Source organism: Xylocopa sonorina, chromosome 10 (assembly GCF_050948175.1).
Source record: "Xylocopa sonorina isolate GNS202 chromosome 10, iyXylSono1_principal, whole genome shotgun sequence".
Classification (NCBI taxonomy): Eukaryota; Metazoa; Arthropoda; class Insecta; order Hymenoptera; family Apidae; genus Xylocopa; species Xylocopa sonorina.
This window is the reverse complement of record NC_135202.1, coordinates 11,082,407-11,109,869: the sequence shown is the minus strand read 5'-3', so window position 1 is coordinate 11,109,869 and position 27,463 is coordinate 11,082,407. Positions and strand designations below refer to the sequence as shown.

The 27,463-nt window shown below is 49.7% G+C and overlaps 1 protein-coding gene across 1 annotated transcript in view; it reads right to left on the bottom strand.

Annotated features, from left to right (window-relative positions):
- The window catches only part of LOC143428503 (spondin-1), a 112,091-nt gene extending 90,062 nt beyond the window's left edge, over window positions 1-22,029 (bottom strand). The window contains exons 1-2 of the mRNA XM_076903434.1: window positions 21,826-22,029; window positions 15,934-16,168 (exon numbers count right to left, since the gene is read on the bottom strand). Coding sequence (XP_076759549.1) covers window positions 15,934-16,168 — 235 coding nt within the window. The 5' untranslated portion in view covers window positions 21,826-22,029. The remainder of the gene's footprint in view (window positions 1-15,933; window positions 16,169-21,825) is intronic.
- Window positions 22,030-27,463: the final 5,434 nt, after the last annotated feature.

Sequence of the window (27,463 nt, the reverse complement as noted above, 5' to 3'; positions counted from 1 at the left end):
TGGTGGCTGGCCGAGAACGGCACTGCAACCTGCTCGACGGTTCAACGGAGCGAGCGAGCAACGAGAGGTCGCGTGTGCTCGCCAGCTGGAAACCCGCAGACTCGACTAATTTTTCCTCCTCCTCCTCCTCCTAGCGAAAATCTTTCCCCTTTTATGATCCTTCGAGCGATCGCGCCTCGCGCGAGTTAACAACGTGCAGGGTCGGGAATTGAATTCCTGAACGAAGAGGCGGTGCGCATCGATGCTCTCGATCCTCGATACTCTTCGCGGATATCTTGGCGCTTGAAATTCTGAGCTCGATCACTGGCAGAGTGCTGTACCCGCGCGGTCGCCACCCCCTTTCGATTCGAGATACGAAAGACGAGCAGTCGCGATGGGTAACGATCACGATGTTTTACAAGGAAACGTGGAAAATTCAGGTCGCTGTAACTGCTAAGGGATACTTGAAAACGGCTAGAAGAAGAGTTAGGAAGCAACGTCGACCCAGATTTCGCCTTCGTTCGCCAAACGCGAGAACGTCTAATTACTTCTGCCAATCTTGAAACCGTTCGAGGAGGCAGCTGTCTCCTCTGTCTTGGATTAAAAGGAACCTTCAAAGGGTGCGTCGTTCGCGTGAATATTGGTCGGGTGTCGACGTTAAAAATACGAAGAGCGACAGAGAGGCGGGGACGAGAAGCGTCGGCTGGGTGCAAGGTTTAATTGGCAAACTGGAACGGGATCGTCAAAGACCGTCCGGAGGCTGAGCTCTGTATTCCATAATTGCAAGAGCTCCATCGAACGTCTCGTTTCAAGAAGGCGCTTTTGAGCCAAGATATACACAAGAAACAGTTACCTGAGAAAAGGGCCACTGGAACCTTTAAAGGGTTACTGGTGCATTAACTGCCTTTGGAACTCATCTCGGCGACGTTGTGTACCGTTCGCATTATCCATCGAGGCGACGTCGTCGACGAGGACTGATGCCGCGTAAGCCGATTTACTCGCGCAAATCAGAGACGATACTCGGCCCGAGTTACGTCCGCTCTTGATTCGTGCAGCTGAATTTCGACCTTTCTCCGTCTCTTTTGCATTTAAATCGCATTCTTTCGACTGCCAGTCGAATTTCTCGGTAAAAAGAATCCTCCTCCAGGAACTAAGAGGCAACCTGGACCGTAATTGCTTCTGCGAGAGCGCTAAGAATCTCGACGATACATCTTCTGTTCGTCGTGCTTGTGTCCTACCACCGTTCTGTTCGACAATCGCAGGAAGAACAGAGAGACTTCGAAAATCAAAGCGACGATGAGTACTTTGAGGCGGAGAGCCAACGTGAATGCGCGAAACGCATAGTCCTCGATTGCAAAACTTCGAATGGAAGCAACAGGTTCGAGAGCAATAAAAAATCATTACCAGCCACGATTCGAGCGCTCTCCGCCAGAGATTATTCCGCACGATTCGCGTGGTTCGCGTCAAAATTTCATCGCGTTTAGAAACTTATCACGTGCGAGCCGGTGGCTCGTTCAATTCGACAAACTTCCTCTATTTTCCGCGGAGTCGAGGCGCTGTACACGAGCGCGTTATAATTCCGTCGACGAGCGTAATCTCGGAATTTTGCGACGCGCCGAACACTTCCAAGATTGGAATTGCGCGAGGAGCCGCAGACGCGACGCCCCTACCGATATCACGATCAATTATCGTGCTCTGCTCGCCACGGGGATGAGAAAGCGAGGGAGGAGCGACAACCGGAAACAGAGCGGAAAGGGCACGGTTCACTTAACGTCGCGATTTAAGCTACTTAGACGCCGACGAGATTCGAGGCTGACGAGCGGAAACGTTCTACGAGTCGACTTTGATTTCTATCGTAACTCGAAAGAGACGCGCGCCCCCGCCGTATTACCCTTCGAGCAGGGAATAAAGGGAATGCCTTTGGGGGTTTGTTATTGTGATTATGATATCGAATTCTGCTCCGCGTCTACTCCTCTCTATTTGCCTTGCCGCCGACTCTCTACGCATACTACGGAGAGAGTGGCTAGCCAGGATGCCGTAGAACCCCCCAAGGAATTCCGATATGAAACATGTGCCGCATATTTAGTATCATCCCTCCGGCTCGTGCGTTACCGTTGGTGTTTCTTCTAATTCTGGGATAATAAAACACGACTAGATATTGTTACGCGAGTGATAGAAGCACCCTGCGCAACGTCAAACGTCTGCGCGTGTCGGTTCGGTAACGAGAAGGGTCTGTCAGGCTCTATCAACGTCAAGATTATCGATTAATCGTCCGGTCGCGTTGATTGTTTACCAAGGAAGACGAGACCGATTAGCGACGTGACCGGACAGTTTCAGTATCGAGCTGCCACAGGTTCAAGAATACGAGAACGCTGTATCCAACCCCGGCGCTCGTGGCGTCCCATCAAAAATGCACCCTCACCGGAAACCCTTTCGCGTACGCGACGCGCGTCACCCTGGCGTCGATGTACAAATTTCCACGATGAATTCGTCGTAACGAGAGCACCGTTTGTTGCATATTTTACGAACGAGAAAGAGCCGTGAACCGTGCGTCGACGATAGAGGCAGAGGGGGCGACTGATATCCGTGGACCCGCCTGACCGTGATGAGAGAGGAATTCACGAAGGGTAGCGACTCGAGGGATGCCGCTGTACATAAATACAGAGTAGCACGATGCTATCAACAATTCATCGCTATTATTACAGCCTCTCTCTAACGGTATTCCCTGCAACGCAGCTGGAGTTACTCTCGTAGGGGGTTACGGTGGAGAGACACGCGGAGAACAAACGGGAGGGAAGAGGACGTCACAGCTGGTACCCTCGAGGAGCGACCTACTAGACGCGTCGTACGAGATCCGACGGCAACCACCGTCGGCCTCTAATCTACATCCTTAATGACATGGTTTACCCTTCAAGATTCTGCGCAAGTTTTCGCAAAGTAGCTGGCAAACGAACGCCAGTCGTCGAACCCCGCCGAGGTGAAGCACCAGCGCTGACCCTCCTATTATTCGCGTCACCGAGTGAGAGATGAATCTCTGTGCCCTTTTTAGAGCTCTAACCACCCCTTTCGAAGTTCATCCACGCCCTTTGAATCTGAACAGTCAATAGCGCGAGCACGCTTTGTGGAGGGCTACGTGCCCCTTGGAACCGAAGGGTTGCACCCCTGCGACGGAGTTCGGTACCAGTGCCAGTGAACTTTGTCGGGGCGGAATATTTTCAAACTGACGTTTCTTATCGAGGACACGTAGCGGCAAGTTTTTCTTCCCGGCCAAGTGTTCGGATGATCGATTTTTATCCACCGACTCGTATCACATTCCTCCCGATATTTCTCGGTTTGCGAATCTCATTGTTTCACGCGATACGTGCGGCGAATGTCGCGTGTTATAATTCTCATCGCGCGCAACGAGTGGATAATTTGAACGAACGTAAAGGCTCGTTAGCAAGTATCCAAATACGAGAGATTAACACCGTAGATCGCAACGAACGACACCAAATTCGTAATGCTTCTTACGATAATCCTTGCCAGGGTATTTGTACTCGAATCGTTTATCCCTCCTGGCAATAGGTCATCGATTCAACGGGAAATTAAACATTTTCAGGCGTGCAATTACGTGCCGCAAATTTAATTTAATTAATGCCGTAATTTATGCACCGTCGAATTAATACGTAGCCGTGCAACGATCCGACTTACACCGAGCTTATACTCTCGCCGATATTTACCGCCACTTTCCTCGAACAGTCCACCATTTAATTATTTTCACCGATTTCATATCGCAGCGCAGCAAATGAAACAGGATTAACGCTATCATCGCGATACACGATCGAGTCTATATATATACATTTACTTCTTTCAGCTGATTTCTACTTCGTGTTAGTTCAAGTAAAATGAATGGGAAGCAATCCCGGTAATCCACGAATGAACAACGAAAGCCTCGCATAATTAACGAGCCTCCTTTTCGGTTCTCGAGATGAAATCGATGCGGGTCACGAGTAGGGACGAGGTAAATGCCGATTCGGGCATTTTCGTGATCAAACGCACCCTCTTGACATCGCTGTTCCATTTCCAGCCACTCGAAACCGACATTAAATTCAACGACGCGATTCGCTGAATTTTCCTTTCCCTTCCTTTTCACCTCCCCGCGCTGCTCTTTTTCTCGCTCCATCGTTCGTCAAGTTAACGATCGTTCGAGTGGTATCGGTAAGTCGTGGACGAAAGCGGACGAATAAAAGTCCGATATCGGACGCGGATTCCCAGTGAAAACACATCGGATCCCAGAGATTGAAGTTCTAATTTATTTAGATCGAACTCGCCCTCCTGTCCAGGCTGGACTAGTCAGCGTTCTCTTTTTTTTTTCGAAATCGAATCGATTAGGTCGCGACAAACCGTCCCCAGAATCCGTAGCCGCCGTGCGACGGCGGAGATAGAAAAACGTGCGCCGCGAACTTCGACGTTTTACACTTCGAAACTTTCGATAATTCCTCGCGCGCGAAAGCCGTGGGACAGTTTCCTGAATAAATTCCGGGGGGCCGAAATTTTATCGCGGCTTTATGGTTAGCATACTAAAACGAAGCTTACGAGCCCTCCCGCGGGACTTTGGCGTTATCATGCGCGAGGTACCCGTGAACTTTATCCCAATCCTTCTTCTCCTAAAAGAATATTTAAAAGAGCTAGGCTGCGCTCGTCGATCTCCTCGATATCGAAACTGTTGTACCTCCAGTACTTTGACAAATCGTCCCCAGCTTCTTTCTTATCCCCTCAACTGGCCTTGAAAGAAGCGATTGGTTCGAGGGATGAAAAGCAACGGAAAAAGAACGAACAGGGGCTAACGAGGCGCTTGTTCCCTCCTGGGGAAGATGAACATCTCAGAAGCCGATTGACGTGGAAATATCGAAACAGCTGCTCTTTGTTTCCCCGTTGGGATAGTCAGTTATCCGACAAGAATTAGAATGCCAGACGATTTCGACTAATGGATCGTGCTCTTGCTCGGATTGCAATTCCAAGCGCTGGCTGACCCAGGCTGAAACTTGCCAGGCCCGATGTCCTTCCAGATGGCGGATGCGCTATAATTTATGTAGCGCAGCTCGCTGCGATAATATTTTCATGGAAATTTCAATGTTGGTCCAGAGACGTACTAGCTGGTTTACGAGAGACCTGCGTATACTTAAGTAATTTCCCTGTCACTGGTGCTGGCTGGATTCTATAATCCGTATCAACAGGGTAAAGTCCCGAGAGCGAACTTGCTCGCGGTGAGAGAGTGCTTTGCGACGTTTTTCGAACGAAGAAGAACGCGACTGAATATCGCGCAATTAAGTATTAAAGCAAGGAGGATGAAACCGTGTTAAGGGAGTCTTTGTGCGCCTTGCACGCGTTCTATCTTGTATACGAACGGAAAAGTGATTATCGAGAACGGTGAAACGATTCGCACGATCGACGTCGCGGCCATTAATTAGTCGGAATTACGAGGCAGAGGGGGGTGGCAATCACCGGAGAGAGCGTTCGCTTTTAATTTCTCCGTCTGTCGCGATTCGTTCCGTTTCGCTCGATTCCTAGTCCCGCGCGGAAAAATGTTTCCTGCGCGGTGTCGGCTTGTTCAATTCTTATGCAAATGTACCGGAGGCCGATTCTATCTCAGAGAGAGGGAAAGAGAGAGAGAGAGAGAGAGAGAGCAATCTTTGTCTGGCGGGTCGCGCGTGCCCAGGCACGCAACGGGAATCGCGCATTAAACTTTTCTCGCTTCGAGACTTTCCTCTTTAAACCCTCTATATCCTGGCAGCTGGCGAGCGCGGCTTAACGCCTTCGAATCGATATTCATTTTCAGCCAACATCGACGGACATTATCCCGATGTGTTCGCCAACAGTACATCCCGTCGAGTGTTCTACGGGGCAGGGCGTTCAAATAAAATCAGCCAGAGTGATAAGAATATACCCTGCGTGAGTATAAACGAGTACAACTGTTTGTTATTCTCTGGTGGAGGCGATGATTTTATTAAGATCGCGCCAACCGCGTCCGTATGTTTGCTCGACTCGAATTTACTGCCGTTGAAGACCACGGCAAGCAACGCTACATCGTTGATCCCGCGCTTCGATTCGACTGGTTGGTTAATTTCACTAAAACCTCGATGATATACCGATCTTTATTGCTGGACAAAAGTTCTATGATAGCGTGGGTCTTATTCGAAGCACGTAGCGAACAGACTATTCCAGCCAGGGGGTTGAAACCTCATCCCAAAGGGCGGGGGATAGGATCTTCAGCCGAAAGGAACGCAAAAGAGAGAAACAGAGAGAGAGAGAGAGAGAGAGGGTGACGTAGAAATTCTCGCACGAGCCACGAAAACCGGGCCGTTTTATAACGCTACATTAACCGGCAATCTTCTCGCCTGCTGCACCAAAGGGATGGCATTCGTCTTGCCTCCCCCGAACGACGAGCTACGCCGATAAAACTTTTAATTGCTCTCGCGCCAGCGGGGGAGAAAAACAGAGCAGACACGTTTTCGCTCGACGCCTCCGAAAACTTGTCCCCCGTAGCAGTCGGAGAGATGTTTCTGGGCACGTGCCATCCAATTAACAAGATCGAAACGACGGAAGAACGATCGTACCCGTAGATCGAAGAGGAAGAAAAGAATTTCTCCAATTTCGCCAACCCCCCAACCATAAGGTAAGCGACGTGCCTTAACTCCACGCGTTCAACCCCTTCTAAGACCGCGCAGACGCTCGCTACCAGGAGAACGCAATCTGTTCCTCGTACCTCGGTCGCGGTCATTCTCACTTTTCCCTCTTCCGTTTCTTGTTACGCTCCGCAGCTGATTCGAGACGGCGTTCTGGGCCAGTGCTTGAAACAAACGAGGCTACGAGCGATCCTCTGCAGTCTGCCTAGTGAAAGTGCTCGACGAGGTAAGAGCCTGGAACTAGGGTCAAAGGACGGGTAGCTTTGCAAGTTTTGAAAGAAATATTAAGTGGAATCCAGTCGAGGTGGCCCAGCGACGTCGAAGCCGCGGAAGCCGAGTTATCGAGGCACTTTGCATAATTTAAGCCTCCGCTAAGTCTCTCTCTCTCTCTCGCTCTTTCTCTCCCCTGCTGATCGTACTCGCACCCATCGCGATCCCTAAATTTTTCAGCCGACTTTATTGGTTAACAAGGAACCTGGCGCGAGGTGAGCCCAACGGAAGATTGTTTTCTGATGTTACCGCGGTCTGTTTGCTCGCACCTAGTAGCTGCGCCGTCATAACGCAACCCCTCGTAATTTATTCATGAAATCGAGCGCAGAGTCGGAAGAAAAGCACCGAGGATCCGGTGAAACGCAGCCACGAAAAATCGTACGTTCCGAGAATAATGACTGGGCTGGTTGGGCGGCCACCTTTTCCACCCCGGTTTATGGATTCTTTATTCCAACGCTATGAATAACTAAATTCGCCCCCGAATAAATTGAATCTCGCAGGCTCACCTCGAGACACGTAGCTTGGCGCGTCCACTGCTTAATTCCAAGTCTTTCGAAGACACTCACGCGTGCACAGCGTGCACGTCTTGCCAGTGGCGTAAAAAGTCCCGGCAATCAAGCTTGATGAACGTTGGTCAATGAAGCAGCGGAAAAAAGAGGCAACTCCGGCCTCCCGTGTTCCCTGGGGACGACGTTTTCGACCTTCGTCGACGGGCAGACGTGCTTTCACGCCTGCGTTGGTAAAGTGTTCACGCGAGGGAAACGAGGCGCGTACGCACACGCGAACACGCGCCTCGGCCACTTTCCTGCGAAGGGCGAGAAGAGATCCGCGAAGGGATTCCCGAAGAATGTTAACGACCCCCTCGAGGCTCGCGCGAAGATGTTAATTCGGGAATTTTCGTGAGCCTGGATTACGGTCACCGCGGTTCAGAATTCACAGAGGAAGGGTCTAATTAAAGCTCCGTGGATTGACTTGGGATTTCGAGCTGAGTAGAACCGGGGGATGATTAGCAGAACAAGGTTGAAACGATCGGTGACAGCCAAGTTTTTCGATAAAGTAAACGTCGTTACTCGAGTATCGTCGAATCCAGGCGTTGCCTCGAGCGACTGTTTACAAGGTAGAATAGATGGGAAAAAGTACGGGTATCGCGCGAAAGAAGGATGCCTCTTAGGACTTTACGACGAGGTGTAATAAACCGGTAATGAAGTACAGAGACGAGTCTGGGGATCTCGTTGCGCTTTAATTTTACGACTCGTTTACGGGTCGACCGGCTGAAAGAAACGATCAACGCCGCATTAACATTACAAACGCGTGCATCGCGCGCCCCTATCGATCGCCCTCGACAGTCGGTCCCGGGTGTTTTACTTTCGACGAGGGCAAGGTGGATTCAGAAATGCGCCGCGTTACAAGAACGGTCTTGGTAAATGGGACAAATTCAGCTTAATCCTTGTTAGTGGTAACGCCAAATACCCGGAAGACTGTTCGCCGTTAGCCAAGCGCTACTTCGTTCGTTCGCTCGTTCCCTCGCGACCCAACACGCGCGCGAGCTTTCGTATAATCGGCGTTCTTCGAAACTGTGTCACACAGACAGGACGCGCGTGTAAAGAAGAGAGGGGGGTTGGTTTTTCCGTTTTAACGGGGGGGCTATAATGATACGTTACGGTGGACGCAAGAAGCGACACGGTAAAGAGCTCCAAGGATTACGTGAAATCGGATATAAGTAATCCGCGCGAAGCGAAGCAAAGCAACGAGCACGCCCACTTTTTATCTCCCTCCTATTTTCCTCGTTCTTCCACTTTTTTCCTTTGGACGCTGAAACTTGGACGCGTCAACGGATTCTTCGTCGATCGATTCCAGGGATTATACCACCTTCCCCTTTACTCGACCGTGTCCCGTTGATCTTCGCGTTTAAACGTCGTCCGAACAAACACCTCCGTCACCTCTTTCCGTTTTCTACTCTTTCGCAAGATCTCTCTCGAGCTTAGATCGCGCGAATCGATACGAGATACCCGGTTAGCACGATTTTATTCAAACTATCGACGTCGCGCGCGCGCGCTCGCACGTCCGTCGATTGACAGCTGGCTTTCCAATTTGCCGAGATTGCCGAGCAAAACGCCCGGGCAAATTGCAATAATTGCCGGCGCCAGGCGAACATTGAAACGTAATTTTTATTTCCCCTCTCGCCAGCGAATTACGTCCGGGTGTACGGACGTGTGCGAAGCGAGGCGAGGCCAGGCGAGGCGCGCCAACGAAACACAGAGAGCGAGCAATTTTTTAAACGCCGTGCAGTCGGCCATCCCCGTCGATATCGACGGATCGGAACCCAGCATCGAGCGTGGACCGACGGATAACCGGGTTAATCGTCGATACGAAATTCTATCCGCGTCCCGTTAAATCGTCATTGATAGTTCGATTTATGCCACCATTGATCCGGCTACCATCCAACGAGTCACGAGCAACAAACGAGTGCCGTATAAAATAGTACGGATAAACTGACGAAATATGCAACAAGCCTCGTTTAATAGACCGTTCACCACCGATCGTACAAAATCTGAGTCCCTCTCTCTCTCGAGCTGTATGTACACGATTCGGATCTTGGTACCGAAGAGGGACCCCGCGAGACGTTTTAATACGAAGCTCATGATGCAAATAGCAGAGAGGGGCATTCGATGCGCCGCTGGAAACGTGGAACGGCAGAACCATCAAATGGTCGACCGGAGAAAGGTATTTGAATAATTTCACAGGAAATTAGCGCTTGACACCGGTTGCTCTTCCACCTTTGAACTCTGCCGCGCGTACCAGAAATTCACAAACGGATTCGGATTCACGGGTAAAGCGCGGGAAATTCTATAAAATCACGGGCCATCAACGAAATTACACATTCCACGGGATGCTAACGGCCACCGACAGGATACCCTCGACAGTTCCTCTGGAACGGTCCTCCTCTCCTTCGACGCTTCAACTCTGCGCTTGCTTCACGAGACGCAGCGTGCAGTATCCCCTCGGTTATACAGAATTGTGCTTAGAATTCTTCGAACGAGAGGGAATAAAAAATAACGTCGAATTGTTTAATCGACGATTAGTCGAATGGAATAATTTACCTCGATGTATCCTGTACAGATAAAGGGAAGCAGCGAGGGGGGTGAGAGGCAGGGACGAGCGCGAAGTAAATAAATTGAATGGAAAAGGAAGACAGGCGAGACGCGTGCATAAAGCAAGAGAGTAAATAAGTCGTGGAGGGAAAAAAAAGGAGACACCAAGGAGGAGATAAAACGAGCGGAGGGCACGACAATGCGTCGTCGAAGCGGTGAGCTTGAGGGCTTGCGTTTATTAAATCAACAAAAGCCCCACGGGGGATGGTTTTCAGACGCGGGTAGTACATCTGCTACAGAAAGCTTTCCGTCGTATTCGCCTCCTTCTCTACCCGCTCTATCTCCGCGGGTTCTTCTCCCTATTTATTTACCCGCCTCTCCACCCATATTCCCACCCCGCCGCCACTCTCGTTCACCACCCTTTACGACTTGTCCGTTGCTTCTGAGCTCGCGATAATGACAGGGACTCCAACCAGGAGAGGAACTCCTGGCGTTCGAGGGAAATATGAGCAGCTGAAACGCGACTAATTTTCAAAGTGAACCGCTCAGCCTCTCTGTCGGTCGATCGAGGATCCTAACGATTTCTGAGTCGATCTCGAAAACGTGTAGAGTGATGAACGAACGCGACGGACGTTGAAACAGAACCCCGCGATCGAGACTGTTCGCGGTCGGATGCCACGATCTGGCGAATAAAAAGAGTTAATAACTTCCATGCTACCAGCGGGCTCTGAAATAACAGCGCTAAGCCGCTCGACGGACGGAATTCCACTCCTTATTACTTCAAACTGTCCGGGACGGACAAACGAGGCGTCGCGAGTGGAAAAGCGGGTACACGGTGAACGACGGGGATCGAGATGCTCTAAAAAGATGAATCGACCAAGCAAAGCTAGCCGATCGGGGCAAGAAGGATGGGGCTTAACGCGTTTGACGTTCGCGGGGACTCGTTAAGACGGATGAAACCAGCCAGATGGGCTCCCTATTATCGGCTAAAAATATTGGAACGCCTCTCGAGCGCGGGCAAGCTCGCGCGTCATACCTTTCGCGACGATTTCGAGTCGCCTGCGCCGCGATCGGTTCCTCGAAACACGCGGATAATCGCTTTATTAAACGTTTCCGCGGAATCGAATGCGTGCACGCGGCATACTCGAGCCAGGCTTCATTTTAATCGCGAAACGAAGAAACTCTTTGGTCTCTCGCGGTGGAAAAAATCGACCAGGCTCCAGTTGGATTGCTCGATTAAAGAAATCAACCGCCGGCTTGTTAACCGGGACGAAAAGCGGATGGAGGGGCGGAAGAAAAACCCGGTGGACGACGCGCAATTACGAAACAGCTAGATGCTGCGGAAAGATGTACCGCTTTGATACGAGCCGACGACGAAAGGAACGCGCTGCTCCCTCCGCTATTCTCCTCGTATCCCCCGCGTTCCTATTCATATTACGCGGGAATTTCAATTCCAAGGACCTGCCCCCGCGTCTCGCTTTAATTAACCGCCAGGCCTAATAAACGCGTCCACGGCCGGTTGCCTTGGAAAAGTAGCGAAAGCCGCGGCTTTTTTATATCCGCTAGTCGACGCACGCACCGCGTAGCGCACGAGGACACCCGGAGAGCCACCGAAAAAGGAACGAACAACGTACGTAGGTACGTGTACGAACCCTTTTCATTTCTGCATCGCGACTCGAGACACGCGGGAATATCGCGGCGTCGAGACGGCTAGGGTAAAACGCGCGCGTGGAATCGCCTCTTTGATACAAAAGTGGGCGCGGAATTTCGTCGAGCGAGGAAACCCTTGCTAAAAAAAAAAAGTCACATTTCGAAACGTGCAAGGTTTACTCACTCTAGCAGCTTTGCACTTTGAATAGCCGCGTGAAGTGCTGCGCGAGATGCGACGACCCGCCGTTTATAAATACCTAAATATTTCAGATGATTTGCAGCGACGCAGCGTGTAAATATTATTCGTAAGAACAAGCGAACGATCCAATACTTTTAACCGTGTGCGTCTGCTCGAGCGAACAGGAAGAGAGAATGGAATTTCTTGGACTCTAAAAATTGCCTCAGCGATGTTTCTCCCCGAGCAGGCTACTTGTCACGCGTTTACTACTTCCGGTTCTCGTGGGCCGGCCACCGAACAGCCGCAGCCACTTCTTGCCCCGATTCCCCAAGTGGAATGGAACCGTATCACGTCAGACATCCCACGCCGCAAACCAAAAGGGAAATGGACGGTCCAACGATCCTCGAAAATGATGGATTCGCACCCAGAAGAGGAGAAGGTGAATGGAAAACAAAGGTGGTTGGTGGTTCGAAATATGTAACACGGAGAAGACAGAGGCGAGCGCGCAATTAAACTGGAAACGCGCGAGCAACACGCGAATGCGGCAGCGTCGTGAAACGCGCTGCTAAGTGCATCATTCTTTTTTTTTTTTTTTTTCCCGATCCTGTCGCTTTTCACCGTCGATTCGGAGTCCAGCTGGTAGACGAGAAAGGGCGGGAGAAAACGGGAACGAAACGAGGCTCGCTGACTCTCTCGGTTCAGGCTAAAAATACCTCTCCTCTTTACCTAGGTCCCCTTCGCTCTCGGGCACAACCCGAGTCTCTCTATTCCCGCTGTCCTCCTCTATTCTCCCTTCCCTTATATCACTCTTCCTCTCGACTTGTATCTCTTCTCCTACCTCCCGGCTCTTCTCTCTGTCCTTCCGCTTCGCGCAGCTCCAAACCGTCGCTCCCCGGCTATAAATAAAAAAAAAATAACGAGAACACTGTGCGCGCAGCGGGTGTCTCGAGAGAAGAATAATTAGAAGCGGCCCTTGGAGCCTCCGCAGAAGAGAAAACTCTCTGTGGTGCAAAGCGTTCCACTTCCTCTATCCGCCTCCTCCCTTCCCGCCACGGTGTGTCTGCATTCCCTCGTGCCTACCAAAAGGTCCGCTTCGATCCGAGGACACGCGTGACTACGCGATCAACCCTTTCCCATCGAGGCGAACGTTCGATCTTCGCGCGCGTGCAAACACGCCAAGAGTTTCCTCTCGCGTTACGTATTTTGCATAATCGATGGAAAATCGAAGTCGGTTAAATCGATTCGGATATCAAATTGTTCCCTTCGAGTTCGCAGCTGTCGAGGGACGATCGCGCGGGGCAAGGATTGGTGCGAATCGATCTCGCTTAAATAAACGCCAGGCGAGATAGGGGCTCGCGATGTTTTATTAATTTTCGCGCAAAGAGCATCGCTCGTTGCTCGTATTTCTGCCAGCGTCCGCGGTCCTGAATCTCTCGATTTCGCGTTGCGAACAAAATCTCGCCTAATGCAAAAGCTGTCGAGCTTCATCCGAGCGGAACAATATCGAGGGGAATAACGAAGACCAGGTATACGTGACCGTCGATATTTCTTAGCGTCCTGCACGAGTGTAGTCTGCCAGCGGACGTGAACAAGTAAAGAGAGAATTTCACGGGAAACACGAACGAAGCGTCGGAGGAGGGGAGGGTGGAGCCGAGGAAGGAATGGAAAAAAAAGTAACAAGAGGGAAAAAAATCGAATTAAGTCTGGCGGTTTAAGGATTGCAGGTGGAAAACAACGAGAACGTCGATGCCGATTGTACGATTCCTCTGGAAGGGTGCAGTGGGGAGCGGGGAGGAAAAAGGTCGAGAGAAAGGAAAAGAAAGGAGCAATCCCCGATGCGGGGGTGGGTCGACGAAGGTCGTGAGATGGAACCGACGATCTGGATGTGAATTCCATTCCATTAGTCGCCCGTTAACGATCGAACGTGCCCGTTCGTCTGTATACGCAGGATATATCCTGGAAATGTTTTCTCGTCGAAGTCCTGCGGAATGTAGAGAGGATGGAAAAAGGGGGAGAAAAAACACCACCCACCCCCGATAGCAGGGGTTGCACGTCGTACGACGAATCGCCGTAAAGGATTTTCGATTACGTTTTGTAGCCACGTTCCGTTCGCTTCGGTTTCGAGTTCGTCTCGCCGTTTCGTTTCCACCCTTTGCCACCCCTATTCGGTGTTTATCGCCAGTCGTGCACCTCGCACCTTCTATTTTCTATCCTCCCCTCTCGCTTCAACAGCGGGAACGCGATCTAGTTCCGGTGCCGTCTTCGCGTCGACTTATTCCTCCAGCAAACGAACTCTGAAGTTATCGACACGAAGCGAACGGGTACGCTTGAGAATATGAGCAGGGTTTTCGAAACATCGGAAAGGATGATTGTACGTAAACAACGTTTCAGTAGCAGCGAAAGCGTTACGTTATCCGACTGGGTAACGAGCGCACAGTAGTGGCGGGCGTTCATAGCCAGACAAACTATCCTCGTCGAGGCGATGTGCACAGGTATGGTCCCACGCATCGCGGAGAATGCGTTTTGTGCTTTATGAACTTCATTGCATACTGTACGTGTCCTAAAGCGCGAGAACAAACCTTTTGCATGACCATAAACTGCGCTTGACCACACAAAAGTTCGTGCGCAAGTGGGGAACACCCAGTTCTCTTCTGTTCTTTCAAATTTATATACCACGTTACAGAACATCCAAGGCTGCGGCAATTTGTTCACCGTACTATAATAGCAGCGCCAGGTTTTAACCATGTTACATACTGGCCTACTGTACTGGCCAAACCACGTGAGAAAGATACGTGGTACAAAAAAAAAAAAACGCTAAGTCAGCGGTGGGTAGCAGAATTTTCACGCTAAACTGACTGGTCGATTGGCTCGAGGACAAGGGTAGAAAAAATTCGTGGCAGATGAGACGGCAAGTTTCTCGCGGCGTGGAATCCGTTCGAAGGGCAGACAAAACAAAATGCCGTCGTCGAGCCAGGAAATGCTGGGCATTCGCATTCCCCGCGTATCCACCTTTCCATCCTTTCCGTTTCCTTCGCCCTAACTTCATCCCCCTTCCGCGTCGCTCTTCAACCCTGAGTCATGACGTAAAGACGGTGTCTAAAGCGAAATGAAATTTCGCCAAACATCGCGAGGACCTCCCTAATTCGAATGCAACGCGGCGACGAACGAGCGAACGCTCGCGTAGATTCATTCGCCGCTGGATCCGCTCTCATCGATCGCGATGGTTGCCGTGCGGTCGCGCAGTCACAAATCGAAAGCGCAAAACTGCGAGGTTACGAGCGGCGAAGAAAATTTATAGACCGTCAGGGACTAGCGACACCTGTTCCCTTCCTCGCATTACCGTTTGAAATATCCTCGTTGTTTATAGGTCGGCCGAACCGCGTTGAATCGCGCCAGTCAGCCGAAAGAAGAGATCCATGCAATTCCTTTTTCAGCGCGGGATTGCATCGCACCGATCGGAACGTTCTTGTTGAATTTTACAGCGCGTAGAGCTATATATCTTCGTCTCGTAGCGTCGAAACGTTCGAAGCTACGGTGAATGGACGCGTTACCCGGTGATTTATTTCTGGATAACGTCGGTTAAACGAGTCGCAGCGGTTGTTTGACGATATTGTCGAAATTAACTGTTAAATTTATATGTACCGCTTGTCGTCTACTTTTCCATCGAACAACGAACCGTCCTTGGTTCGCGAGGACCCTAAAATAAGCGTTGTAAATCACGCGTCATTGTTACCGGATTCCGTATATCATTCGACGAAGGAGTGCTCCTGGTGCAACTCCAACCGGAAACGACAACGTGCGCGTCGTCGTTCGATAATTTCTAACTTCTCCAATTATCGTTGCTCACGCCGGCTGAGAAAGGAGGTCGAAGAGAATAAACCTGGGAAATGGCGTGTTCCGGTGGCTGACGTTGCTCGAAACGCGCCACGGCTCAGAAATAACCACTCGCCGATCATCGAAACAACCGGAACGAATTTCCGCAGGAATCTCGGGCCCCAGACGAATTCTACGAGTCTCGAGTGAACGTCGCGATCGTAACGACTCCGTTCGTTAAACGATTCCCCTAAAAGTGTATCAGAGCATGCGTTCACGGTCTCACCGATCAGTTTGCCGAATTGCGCCGGGGGCTTCCATTCCGGATAATGCCGTGGGAATCGCGCCCTCGACCAATAAGTCCTTAAAGTGACTTTATACAGCGCCAGCTTATCTTGTTTCTCCTCTTTTTCCGGCCTGTCCTGAGCGAACGATCCGCATTGCCCGACCACGAACAGCAGCCGTGTTTCCAGCAAGAGTAACAGCAGCGTCGACCACTGCAGCCACATCCTGTGAAGCATCTGAAAATTGATCGACAATTAGGTTAATAGAACGATAGAAAGGTACCCTCTCGAGGTACGTACGCGGTTGGTAGATTCGAACTAGGACGGATGGATTTGCATGATCGCAAATTGCGAACAGTCGCATAAATTTCGAGGCGCTTTAAAGTTTAGCGATCCATAGATCGATCGTCCGAGTACCAATCTCAATTACAACCGATCGGACGAATGTGTCCACGTGTCGCGGGGACATGTATAATGTCCTCGGTTTCGCATGTTCCTACATGGGACAAAGCTTTGTAAGAGGAATCGACTCACGGGCTGAATCTGTCTCCATCGAGATAGACGACGCCCCACAGAGTTGTTTTTACGTCGTCGATCAGTTGTAAAGCGACGATTGGAAAGGTTTTTTTCAGGTCTTAATTGCAATATCGTGCGCACTGGGTATCCGATGAATTTGATCGGCGCGAGAAAAATATTCGCGAATGAAACGAGGGGGCAAAACTAGCGGAAGGTAAACCGGGAAAATTGAGCGTTGTAGGGGAGAGAATGTAACCGGAGTTTTTCGGTGAATCGCATGAATCGCGCGGTGGTTTAATAATGAAGACCTCGGATCGTCTCGTTGAATGAACACGGGACACATTGTATAGGTGGCATGATTGCACGTATACGAGTACACGAGGAACGACGAAGCGCGATCGTATCACGGCCGACATGCAACGGCGCGGCTGCGGTGTTTACATATGCAGATTCGCGAGTGTACTCAAAATTCAAATCGCATTCGAATCGCTTCCGATCGCTGCGAGCCGGCTCTGCTCGTCCAAAATTCGCGCAGGTGTCGTCTGCGCGAAATTTTCCGCAACGACGCCCGATCTTCCCACGGTTGACCGTGAATTTCCCAATCGAATTTATCATCAAACGTATCCACGTTCAATTTCGAGATAATCGCGAACGTTACTCTTGAATATTCGACGGCCTTTCGTTGGTATATTAGAAATGAGTTTCATAAAGCAGAGGATCATTCGAGGAGGGTGAACATTCCGGTGGCGGTAAAAGGGAACAGGAGGGAGGACGTGAATGGAAAACGCGCAACTTTTGTAAAAGGGATTCTAGTATCACGGGACACGTTGTTTTTCGAACTCGATACGCGAGGAAACTTTTTCGCACAATTCTCGGATTTGCCTGCCGCGTGAAAAATACTCTGCTGGAATCGAATATCAATAGTTCCATTATGCGGTGAGGTATCATTTCCGCGTTCGTCGTGTTGCGCGCGTTTGCAACTCGTCGAGCGGACAATGGTAACGGGAAAACGAACAGCACTAGTTTTCGAGCCATCATTTGTTCGCCAACTAAATTTAATATTAGACGGAAAACAAAAATCCGAATAGACGCGGCGCAATTTAATTATAGAAAAATACATATTCTCCAATTTGCCCTCCGCTCGCCAAACTTTTCCAATTTTGTGCGTGGAATATGTCGTTTGAGCTTCGTAATCAAACCACGATTAAATAACGCTGGTAAGCGATCCGACTAGATGAAACTCCAACCTCGCTACCACAATTCTATCGCTGGGTTCGAAATCCTACCGAAGAATTAATTAATCAGAACCAGAACAGAGCTTTGTATTTCGAACTACGACTCTACCTTCTTCGGCTTAACTGGTCGAGCTAACGATTTTTGTGATCGCACAAAATGGGATGGCTGATTTTAGCAACCGGCAAAACCTTTTCGCTCGTCGTTCGACGGGTGATCAAACTTTGGAAAGAGTCGAGCAACGTGTTAATCCGTTTTGCAAACATAAATAACTCGAGTAACTGGGTGGCTACGGTATTAACACAGCTCGTTAACGAACCGCGTACATCCGAAAGTTGTGCGTTTTCCCGGCAACTGGTTACAGAATCAGAGGAAAATACTATAATTACCAAGAAACTAAAATAAAACCGATACATAGCCTTTAAAAGTCGACAGGAACATTTAACACGTCCGGACCTCGGTTCATCCCTTGCAGGCTGCAAATAACGCTAAAATCACGAGGGTCGCGATGCAGATGATCATTAAATTCCAAACGAATTTCTCTCCACACTAAAAATATTCATCGAACAATAATTATCAGACTAATGGAGAACAAAAACGATAATGAAAGCCAACCGTTGAGACGAAAATTAAATACAACTAGCAGTATCGGGGAAAAATCCGAGCTGCTGCACTGATAAATCGAATAATAATCGTTACGCCGCGCGTTAATTAAAAATAAACGCGCTACTCAGTACGAATCCGCGAGCTCTCTCGTGTGTCCTGCAGAAAAATCAATTTAAGTAGAATATTAACTCGTTCCACGGTCCAAAAAAGAGAGGGACAGAGGGAGAGAGAGAAAAAAAATTGGAAATTACGATTTATATTTCCTCGAATCCACGATCGTGTTCCCTGCACGAGCTCTCCGCATTACTCGCAGATCTCGGGGACATTTTCGCGCGAAAATAGACGGAGCCGTGGGACGTTATTTCACCGGTGAAGTTGTATCTCGTTTATTGTCACCGGACGGAGAGGTTTCCACTGTTACGAGCTGGTGCAATAGAGAATTACCTAACTGAAAACCACTCCCTCGTTTCGTTTTCGTTACATTTTATTGCGTTACGTTGCCCACCATCCTTGGTACACCCTGCAACTTAAACGCTGCTCGATAACAGCTGAATTTCGTTTACGCGTCCGATCGTTTGTCCCGCGAGCCAATTTCCGTTCGTAAAAATCCATCGTCGAAACAGTTCCGTTAATCGTTCGGTTAATCGCGGCAAATTGAGCGGGGAAGCTCGCGTGCGCGGTACCGTGCGATTTACCTTGGCGAACAAACGGATGCGGTGGTCCCGCGACCGCCAAGTCGCAAGAATTTTCCAGTAAGCAACAAGTTGTCGTAAACACGATTACTTGTTGGCACGTAAATAACGAAAAAGCAACAGCGATTCCGCATCCGTTCGCCCGCTTCGTCGACCGCGAGGAGAGATTTCACGCGAATTTAAAGGACAGTCTTCTGTTTCGCGCTGCGCGCGGACTTCCGGAACCGCGCGGTGCGCTTCCATTAAATAAAAAGAAAAATTCTGGCAACGTTCTGTCGGTGATAAAACGATCACGGTGCATCATGCAGTCGCGAGCACGACAAACTTCTATTTCACGAGTACGATTGCAAGTTTCTGGTGCTGAACCAACGCTGATTTACACGTTTTCTTCAAGGGTTCAAGTGTCACGTCCATCAAGCTATCACGGCCAGTCTACGTCTGTTCGATTACGATTGGCGAAGGGGAAGATAACTCAAAGTCGCAAGAAAGGAACGTTTCGATCGGCCCCCCAGAGTCCTGCTGCGAACGATACTTCTTCTTGCAGCCATGCTTTAAGTAACGTTTGAATAAGAAGACCGAAAAAGTTTTTCGGTTAGACTTGCCGTTCGAAGCAGGATTTACAACGATGGAGAGAATAAGCAGCGACCGTCTGCCACGTAGTCGAGGCAATAATAAAGCGAGACGTCTGGCGGAGCACGGGGACCGGAAGCGAGAGGTGAGAGGAACCGAGGAAAAGCAAGGTTGTCCCTCTCTCTCTTTCTCTCTCGCTGGATATTCAATTTCAATCGGATTCCACGAGAGCTTCGTATCCTCGGATTCGTTACAAAAGTTTCGGCCGCGACGAAGAATCGGCGAACCGGACCGATTTCGACCGCTTCCGGTCTGGCGTGGGCGAGTTTTAAAAGCGCAGGAAGGGGGGGCGAAACTTCTTTCCCCTGGCTCTTCGACGAGTCGTTAACTTTCCTCGAAAGCATAATACCCCATCCCCCGTTCTTGACCCTTGCGCTTCTTCCCTATTCCACTTCCACCGCGATCCAACCGCTGTTTGCCAAGGAACACGTGTTCCAAACCGGACGGAATGTGCGCGTTCAACTATGTCTGCCCGCAAAAATGCGCCAGCAAATTGCCTGGCAATTATTTCACTAATTTACCAGCGACTGTTGCTTCGAGGGTGGCGCGAGGGATATTTTTGCCAATTTACCGGTCACGAGACACGGTAATTGTTAATAGCGAGATGACGTAGATAAACGGGGGTTAGCGACAAAGGCGCGTTAAGGGGTCGGGGAAATGGCGCAGGAACTAACGGCGTCAACAATTAATTAATACATTCGCGATAATTAAATGGAGAGGTGATAACGAGAGCGGCAACGAAGCGTTACACTTTGGCTAATCTATAATATCGAACGGGTAATAATTGATTGAGAATCGATTAATATCTGTGTTATTATAACAGGCGTATTCGAACGCCTGCATCGTCGGGAGAAAAATGCCAAGATAAATGGTTTAATTGATGGACACCTATTACGATCGTAAGCAGCTCTTCCCTTTAATTTTGTCACACGCGTAATGAAATAACAGATCGACCATTTAGGAGCGTTATAAATTTCGCGGATCCGACAATATTCATGGAAAATACTGCAAATTCACGGCAAGATCTCCCTGGCGCTCGATAAACTTTTCTTCCATTAAATTACCGATCATTCCGTTACACGCGTTTATCCGAATGTCGCCGCGAGCCAGCACGAGTATACCGCTTTAAGCGGGAAAATTTTTAATCGAGAAACGTTTCGCGACATTGTCGTGTGCGCGACCACTCGAACCCATTACACGTTACAAACTAGGGTAATTACGCCTCCGGGAACATGAAAATGATTGCAAAAACAAAGTTTCAACCCGTCGGAAACGTGGAGTCGGATAAAATGATGCTCGAGACCGGATCGCGAAGCGATTACGAGGAGAAAGGGAAAAATGCGATCGAAACTGTCGCTCGGTCGTTAAGCTCAAGGTTTCTCTCTTTTTATTTTTTTAACGTCCCCTTACCATTGCCAGCCACGAAATTCAAACGTGCCCGATAATGCAGTACATTCGTGGCAATAATGCAGTGCAACCATCTAACCGTACAGTCTATTGACAGAGGCGTGCACGTAGGATGGTCCAATTACGACATAATTGTTTCAGGTTACAAGCCTCCGGTAACAAATCCACAAATCTACCGCAGAACAGCACGCGCAGTTGCGCTTTTCCGGTGTTCGCCCGTGTTTCGTGGAACGGTAGACACTTATTACCAGAGCGTTCGACTTTCTCGCGTGGATCGATAGCTCAAAAATGGCAAAATTACGTAAATCGTGCCGATGGAACGGGGAAACGTGTCTGGTTCGCGGTTGCGAGGACATTAAGAGGGAAGTGTTTTATTTGCGCGACCGTATAATCTCCTCCGTTACGCGTGTCTCCCCGTTCTACCCGTTTTAACTTTAGACGTTGCGCAATAAACAAGTCGACCACCCGGCGAACGCGTCCAGATCTTCCACGATAGTATGAGATAGGAGAAACAGACGTGAATATGCGCCACTGCATGCCGGTGACTGCTATACCGCTCCAAGTGTTCGCGACTGACCACGTAGCGCGGTACGTCTTCCATTAACTTTGTTTACAAGCCAAAGTTGCCTTTAGTTGAAGATTCGCGGAAGCCCCGAGGCGAGGGCACCGGAAGGCAAGTGTGATTACACGCGCGTGGAAACACTCGACGGTTCTCGAAGGAAAGCGCGTCATAATTTATCGTCGTCTCTGGTTAATGCGCTTAAAACTAAAAGAGAGCAATTACAAAATCGATCGCTAGAATTTTGTTACCTTATTCTCGATACTCGAGGCTTCCTCAGCTCGTCGCTCCCTCTCTCCCTCCGAACAGGACGAACGATGTCGATGCAGAAGAACGGCGAGAGAACACACCTCACATATCACACACAGGCATGGCTTGAGAACTCGTGGGCAGCCGTCGTCGATAGAAATAACCGCGAAAGGGGTTCGTTTTCTAGAAGAAACGAGGGGGTGCAGCAGAGAGGGGAGAACGCAATGTCGCGAGGTCGGTTTTCGGTGGCGAGCGTTCCGTCGCGAATTCGCGTAACTTTTCGAGAGTTCGTTCGACAGGGGAAGTGAGAAAGAGAAAGAGTATGAGAGAGAGAGAGAGAAAGAGAGAGAGAGAGAGGGAGGAGGTGGCGCACGGACGCGGGTCGCGCACGAATTTGGCCGCGAGCACGGGCCACGAGAACGAAACGGGGAATGAGGATCTCACGTTTCACGACACGATTCACGCACAGGTCACCGTCAACATCGGGCACAACGATGCTTTTAGCTCGGGGGTCGTCGCGGTACTGCGAGAGCACCGCGCCACTCGGCGGCTGACCGTACGCCGCCAAAGCTACCCGATTACCCGTCCCGCGTTCCCATTGGCGGTCGCGTTCGCGCCGCGCACCGTCATTCGCCTGTTCGAAACGACGCGTGCGTTCTCTCGACACTGGCTGAAACTTGCCACGAGAATCGTACCGATAAATAATAGGCTTTCTCGCGTGCTAAATAAAAAAGAGTGCTGCAGAGAATACACAGCGGTGGGTATCATTAACTATTCGCGTTTCTGCATAAAAGATGCGCGTTTTCCCTCGCAGCTGGTTTTCCGCTAAGTAACGCGCGCGGAAAGAGAGAGAGAGAGAGAGAGGGGGGGGGGGGGGGGGAGTAGAGTACGCGAAATGAAATTGCAATTCTGTTTGCGGTAATTGTAAATGTTTCTCTAACTGCGCCCCTGTACATTCGAGAGTGTAATTTCCTCGACACAATTATAGCGTTGGTTCCCACCCAACCCCTTTTATGCTTAACGCTGTTATGACGCTTACGGTGTTCAATTCGAGCTTCCTCCTTTGAATTAATACTCGCGCGCGATTCATCTAATTCCTGGCTGTGATCGAATTAATCGATCGCTCGCCGCACGGTGAACGATTTTTGTCACGCTCGTGGAGCACGACAGCGAGAGAGATATAAGTTTCAACGTGAAAGAAATCACGGGGATAGAAGGATCGATGTTAGAAAGGCGAGGACTCGAATAACGTCGGTGGCGTTGGCTAACGGAACACCGGGTTGCTTCGATCGGTTTTCAGAAAGCCACTTAGCCGAAATTACCTGATCCGACATAGACGAGTGGCAAGAAATAAAGAGGAACGAGGCTGAAGGGAGTACGATACGGGGCACGTAACCTTGATTTGCGAGTGTTTCGTGATAGCAATCGATGATAAGGTATCTTAACGATGATCGCGCGCCAGGCCACCTCGAGAATCAATTCGCCATTTTGTAGCCGATCGTAAGTGCGCTTCGCTTCCTTTTAATCGTCTGGAAGATCGAATATGCAAATTATCGTAGAGGGTGAATGAAAATGAAGAGAGATTCCTCTCAGAGGAGAACATCAACGTCGCGGGTTTATCTTCAAGACGGATAGAAGCTATTGTTTTTACTTCCTCCAACCTCGATCCGTTTCAACGTCCCCGAAAGGAAAGTTGGACTACAAAGTTAGGGTTGGATAACACTTGTCATCCCTTTTTACAACGGGAGAGCGAGGGGGAGAAAGGAAAAAGGGTTGGCGAACAATTCACGTGACTTTGGATCGTGTGGATGCACTTGGCCAGCTGGAAGGAAAAGTTTCCCGTTCGCGCGATATCATCCCTTTTCTTCGTTCCGCTATGTACCTTGGTCCCCTCCGCCCTCTTCCGTGTCTTCCTTTCTTTTATCTTTCCCTTCTTTTTTTTTCAAATGAGAATGAACCATTCGACCCAGCCTCGTTAATTCTTTTCTTTTTCTCCGGGAGAAGCTTGCATCCCACGACTCGCGTCTCCCCTTCGGTGTTTCTTCTCCGTTATCCGTCCCGTCCGCTGTTCCTCTCATTTTTCATTCGTCGCTTGGAGAAAAGTGCACTTTAGCCGTGTCACCTGTAGACAAAGATACAAAGGAATATTCCGTGCATCTGCGAATATCACGTAGCTGGGCCACTGGAATATTTCATATAGCACCATGAGTGCATGTCATTGCTCTTGGATCCGTGTTTGTACCCTATCCGGATACGCGGACCATTTTATCCGTCCGTATGGGAGTGCATACGACCAACGAGCAGCTAGAATACCGATCCAACTTGATGGGAATTGATGCACTTACTTATGTAAAAATTCCCTCAATAATTTATACGCTCGCGTGGTAGAAAATTCAAATAGATTTCGTTGCCATCCAGTGTGTCGCTCGAGCGGGCGACGACGTTACCACTTTCTCGTCGTGCTTTATCGGCCGTTCATCTTTCGCGTTCTTCGCTCGAACGAAATAAAGTAGAGGATTTAAATCGGTATTTATATCGTATTTACTTTCGAAAGGAGAAATCCTCTTCCCCGTTTCGAGCACGTCGGTCAACGATAGGATGACAAAAAGCAATCCTGCCGGAGGAAAAGCTGGACCATTTCCCTTGAAGCTTGTCACGCGAAAGTAGACCACGCTTCTTGACAACAATGGCTTCTTTGCTAATTCTGGAAACGGTAACACGCGAGACTACCCTCGTAGCATAAGTGCTAACGTGATCCAGCGGAACGTAATTATTATTTAAACAAACCAAATTGTATCTCTCTCTCTCTCTCTCTCCTTCTCTCTTTCCTTCTCGATTCCTCTGATTCTCTTCCTCTCGCCAGACTGTATCGAACCGCGCGGCGCTCGATACACATTCATACGTACACCTCTGTTCCAATTATTTAGAAATGCGTCCCGTTCGTTGCAATTTGCGCGTATAACTGTGCGGTGAATATGAATTCACTCGGTTCGCGGTGCGAGAATTCTTCGAGCGCAGTTTAGCGCTCGCGACAACGCTGATGGATTAAATCAATTAATCGAGCCTCCAGAGTTTCTATTTCCACGGAGCGAAACGAAATGCCTTTGGCTGAAAGATTTACTCCGATAAAGCGAACGATGTAAAACGGATCGTTTATGGATTTCGAACCCGACACCGAGCTTGGTCTCGGTTTCCAATCTTCGCGATTTTTCGCTAAATGAACCGAGGACAATTTATTCGCGGACAGTTCGCTCGAAAAAGCATGCAGAGGAAACTTTATCAACCGACCAGATGATAGGCGGTTTATCGGGTTCCGTTTTGGTGATGGATTGTCGGCTCGCGAAACACGAAATTCATCTTGAACGTGTATTTCGTGCCTCGCGATGAATTATCGATACACTTCGAAGACATACTCGGTGGTATACTTCGGCTCGCTATACCCCGGGTGATAGATGGGCCTATCCTAAACCGAACGATATCCTCGAAAACCCGTGGACCCGGCAATCAAGACAGCCGATAACGCGACTCACTCAACGGGTAATTCGCTCCAATTCGTTCCCGCCGTTGTCTCGAATACGATTTTACGCGTCGATCGTCGTGAATCGAAGTGCATCGACTCTCTCTCTCGACTATCGTTACACGTGCAAACGTGCCGGTCGCAGTCGAAAGTTTCAAGCGCAAGATTCTCGTGCCAGAGGATTCCTTTCTTGCCCCACGTCTAGATTACGGATCGGCGCGTATCGAGATAGGAAAACGCGAGATCCGTTCCCTATCGTATCTCGAGCCTCTTTTGCGCTCAATGGCGAACGATAAGCGATACGGAATTGGAAGGGCGCTGAGATCGACTCCGCCGCTGTATAACAGATTCTCTGTACAATCTTCGAGGATCCTCTCAGTTCCGTGCGAATTAAAACGTTTTATTGTTTCCCGGGAATCCCAGGGTGCTTGTTCAACGCCTGGCAACGCGTGCGTTACGGATATCGAGCCGCAAATCGTCTTTCGCGGAGCTTCCTCTGGGGAGCCACACGTTATAACGCGAGTGGAAACGAAAGTCGGCCAGAATTCGCTGGTGAAACGGTGTTCGAAGAAACTCTCAACGAAAACGGCGGGAGGAGTAGATATTCGTCTGCTATATTTGTAGAAATTAGAGGCAGCTCTCTTTCGCTGGCGATATACATCGCATCCTTCTGTTCTTTATCAACTTTATGGGCATCCTCCTCCTTGTCAACGATCCTCCACATTGACCGCAGATACGAGGCACTGCGACACACGGCTATCACTGTAATCCCGGTTCGTTGTCCCCTTATTATCAAGGCCACGTCGTGGCAGTTTCGCCGATGAAATTACGTGGCCGCCAGTTCGCTGGTACGCGAGCAGCCATAATTTTCTTCCGCGCAATTGGCCGCCTTGCATTACGTCCACCCAGCTCTTCCTTTTCATCGCTACCACCTGCAAATCAACCTCCTTGCTCCACCTTCCGCCCACGATCCCTCGCACCCCCGGGACAAAGTCAATGCCAGCGACTTCGTACGTTCCCGACCCCTTTTATCCACTGTTCCGTGGGTTCCTCGTGGTTTCCACGACGTCGTTCCTGCGGGATCCTTTCAGGGATTATGACCGAAAGCTGACGAGAGATCGGATGGCTTCTGTCAGTGGCGCGTGCGTTTTTCAGAACGTTCGCGGGTAACGCGTTTCTTTTTTCCAGCCTCGAGGAAAAACGGGCGACGGGTCTCTTGCGCACGGATGGCTCCAGAAATTGTTTCCCCCGCGAGCAGCCCGTGGAGCACGCGAGCGGAATACACAAACGATGAAACGAGACTTTATAACTATTTCGCTTTTAGACGCGTATCGAACTCTATCGATCGAGTCCCGAGCTTTTTCTTATTCTATCTTTGCCGCGGATTTTAACACGACCGCAGCTTTTAATAGCACCTAACACCCTGTTAACGCGCGAGTGCATCGAGGCGCTTATCGACGTGTTCCTTTGTTACACGGCACGTTAACGGTTCCATTCAGCGTGGTATGGCGCGACAGGTCGCGTCGTGGGATCGTTTAGACTCGATCAACCCGGTGTTGCTTTCGATGCCCATCCAGATTTCGCAGCTTTGGTCGATTGGTACGTCCGATGGGTACTCCACCAGGGTACAGTGGACGCGCATAGTCCAGCACAGTGGACGCGCTCGTGGTGGAGTCGTGTCGTCTAGTTCCAACTCCCGTTTTCACTAAAACGTACGGCGAACCGTCAGAAAATTACATTATAGCTGGATAAATGTATGTTCAATTTGTAAAAAATGTATAAAAAATGATGTACACCACTGCAATAAGTTGCAAGGAGCATAAATTTACAATAAAAATATAAAAATTATAAAATCACGGGCTGTTATAATGTGAATTTGTTGATTTTGACAACTCGCGATCTTTAGGAGAGTGGGGGGATGGCGATAGTGGGAAGGGGTGTATAAAAGCAGCGTGAGCCTGTCAAGGGCCTTTTGGCTGTCCAGACGTCGAGGCGATAAGGTCAAGGTGGAGATGACAGTGGTTGCTGCTGGTGGCTACCTGTGGACGAGCCAAGGGTAGTGGACACTGGTGGATGATTGTGGATGGTGATGGACGGTGGTGGAGGAGCCAAGGATAGTGGAC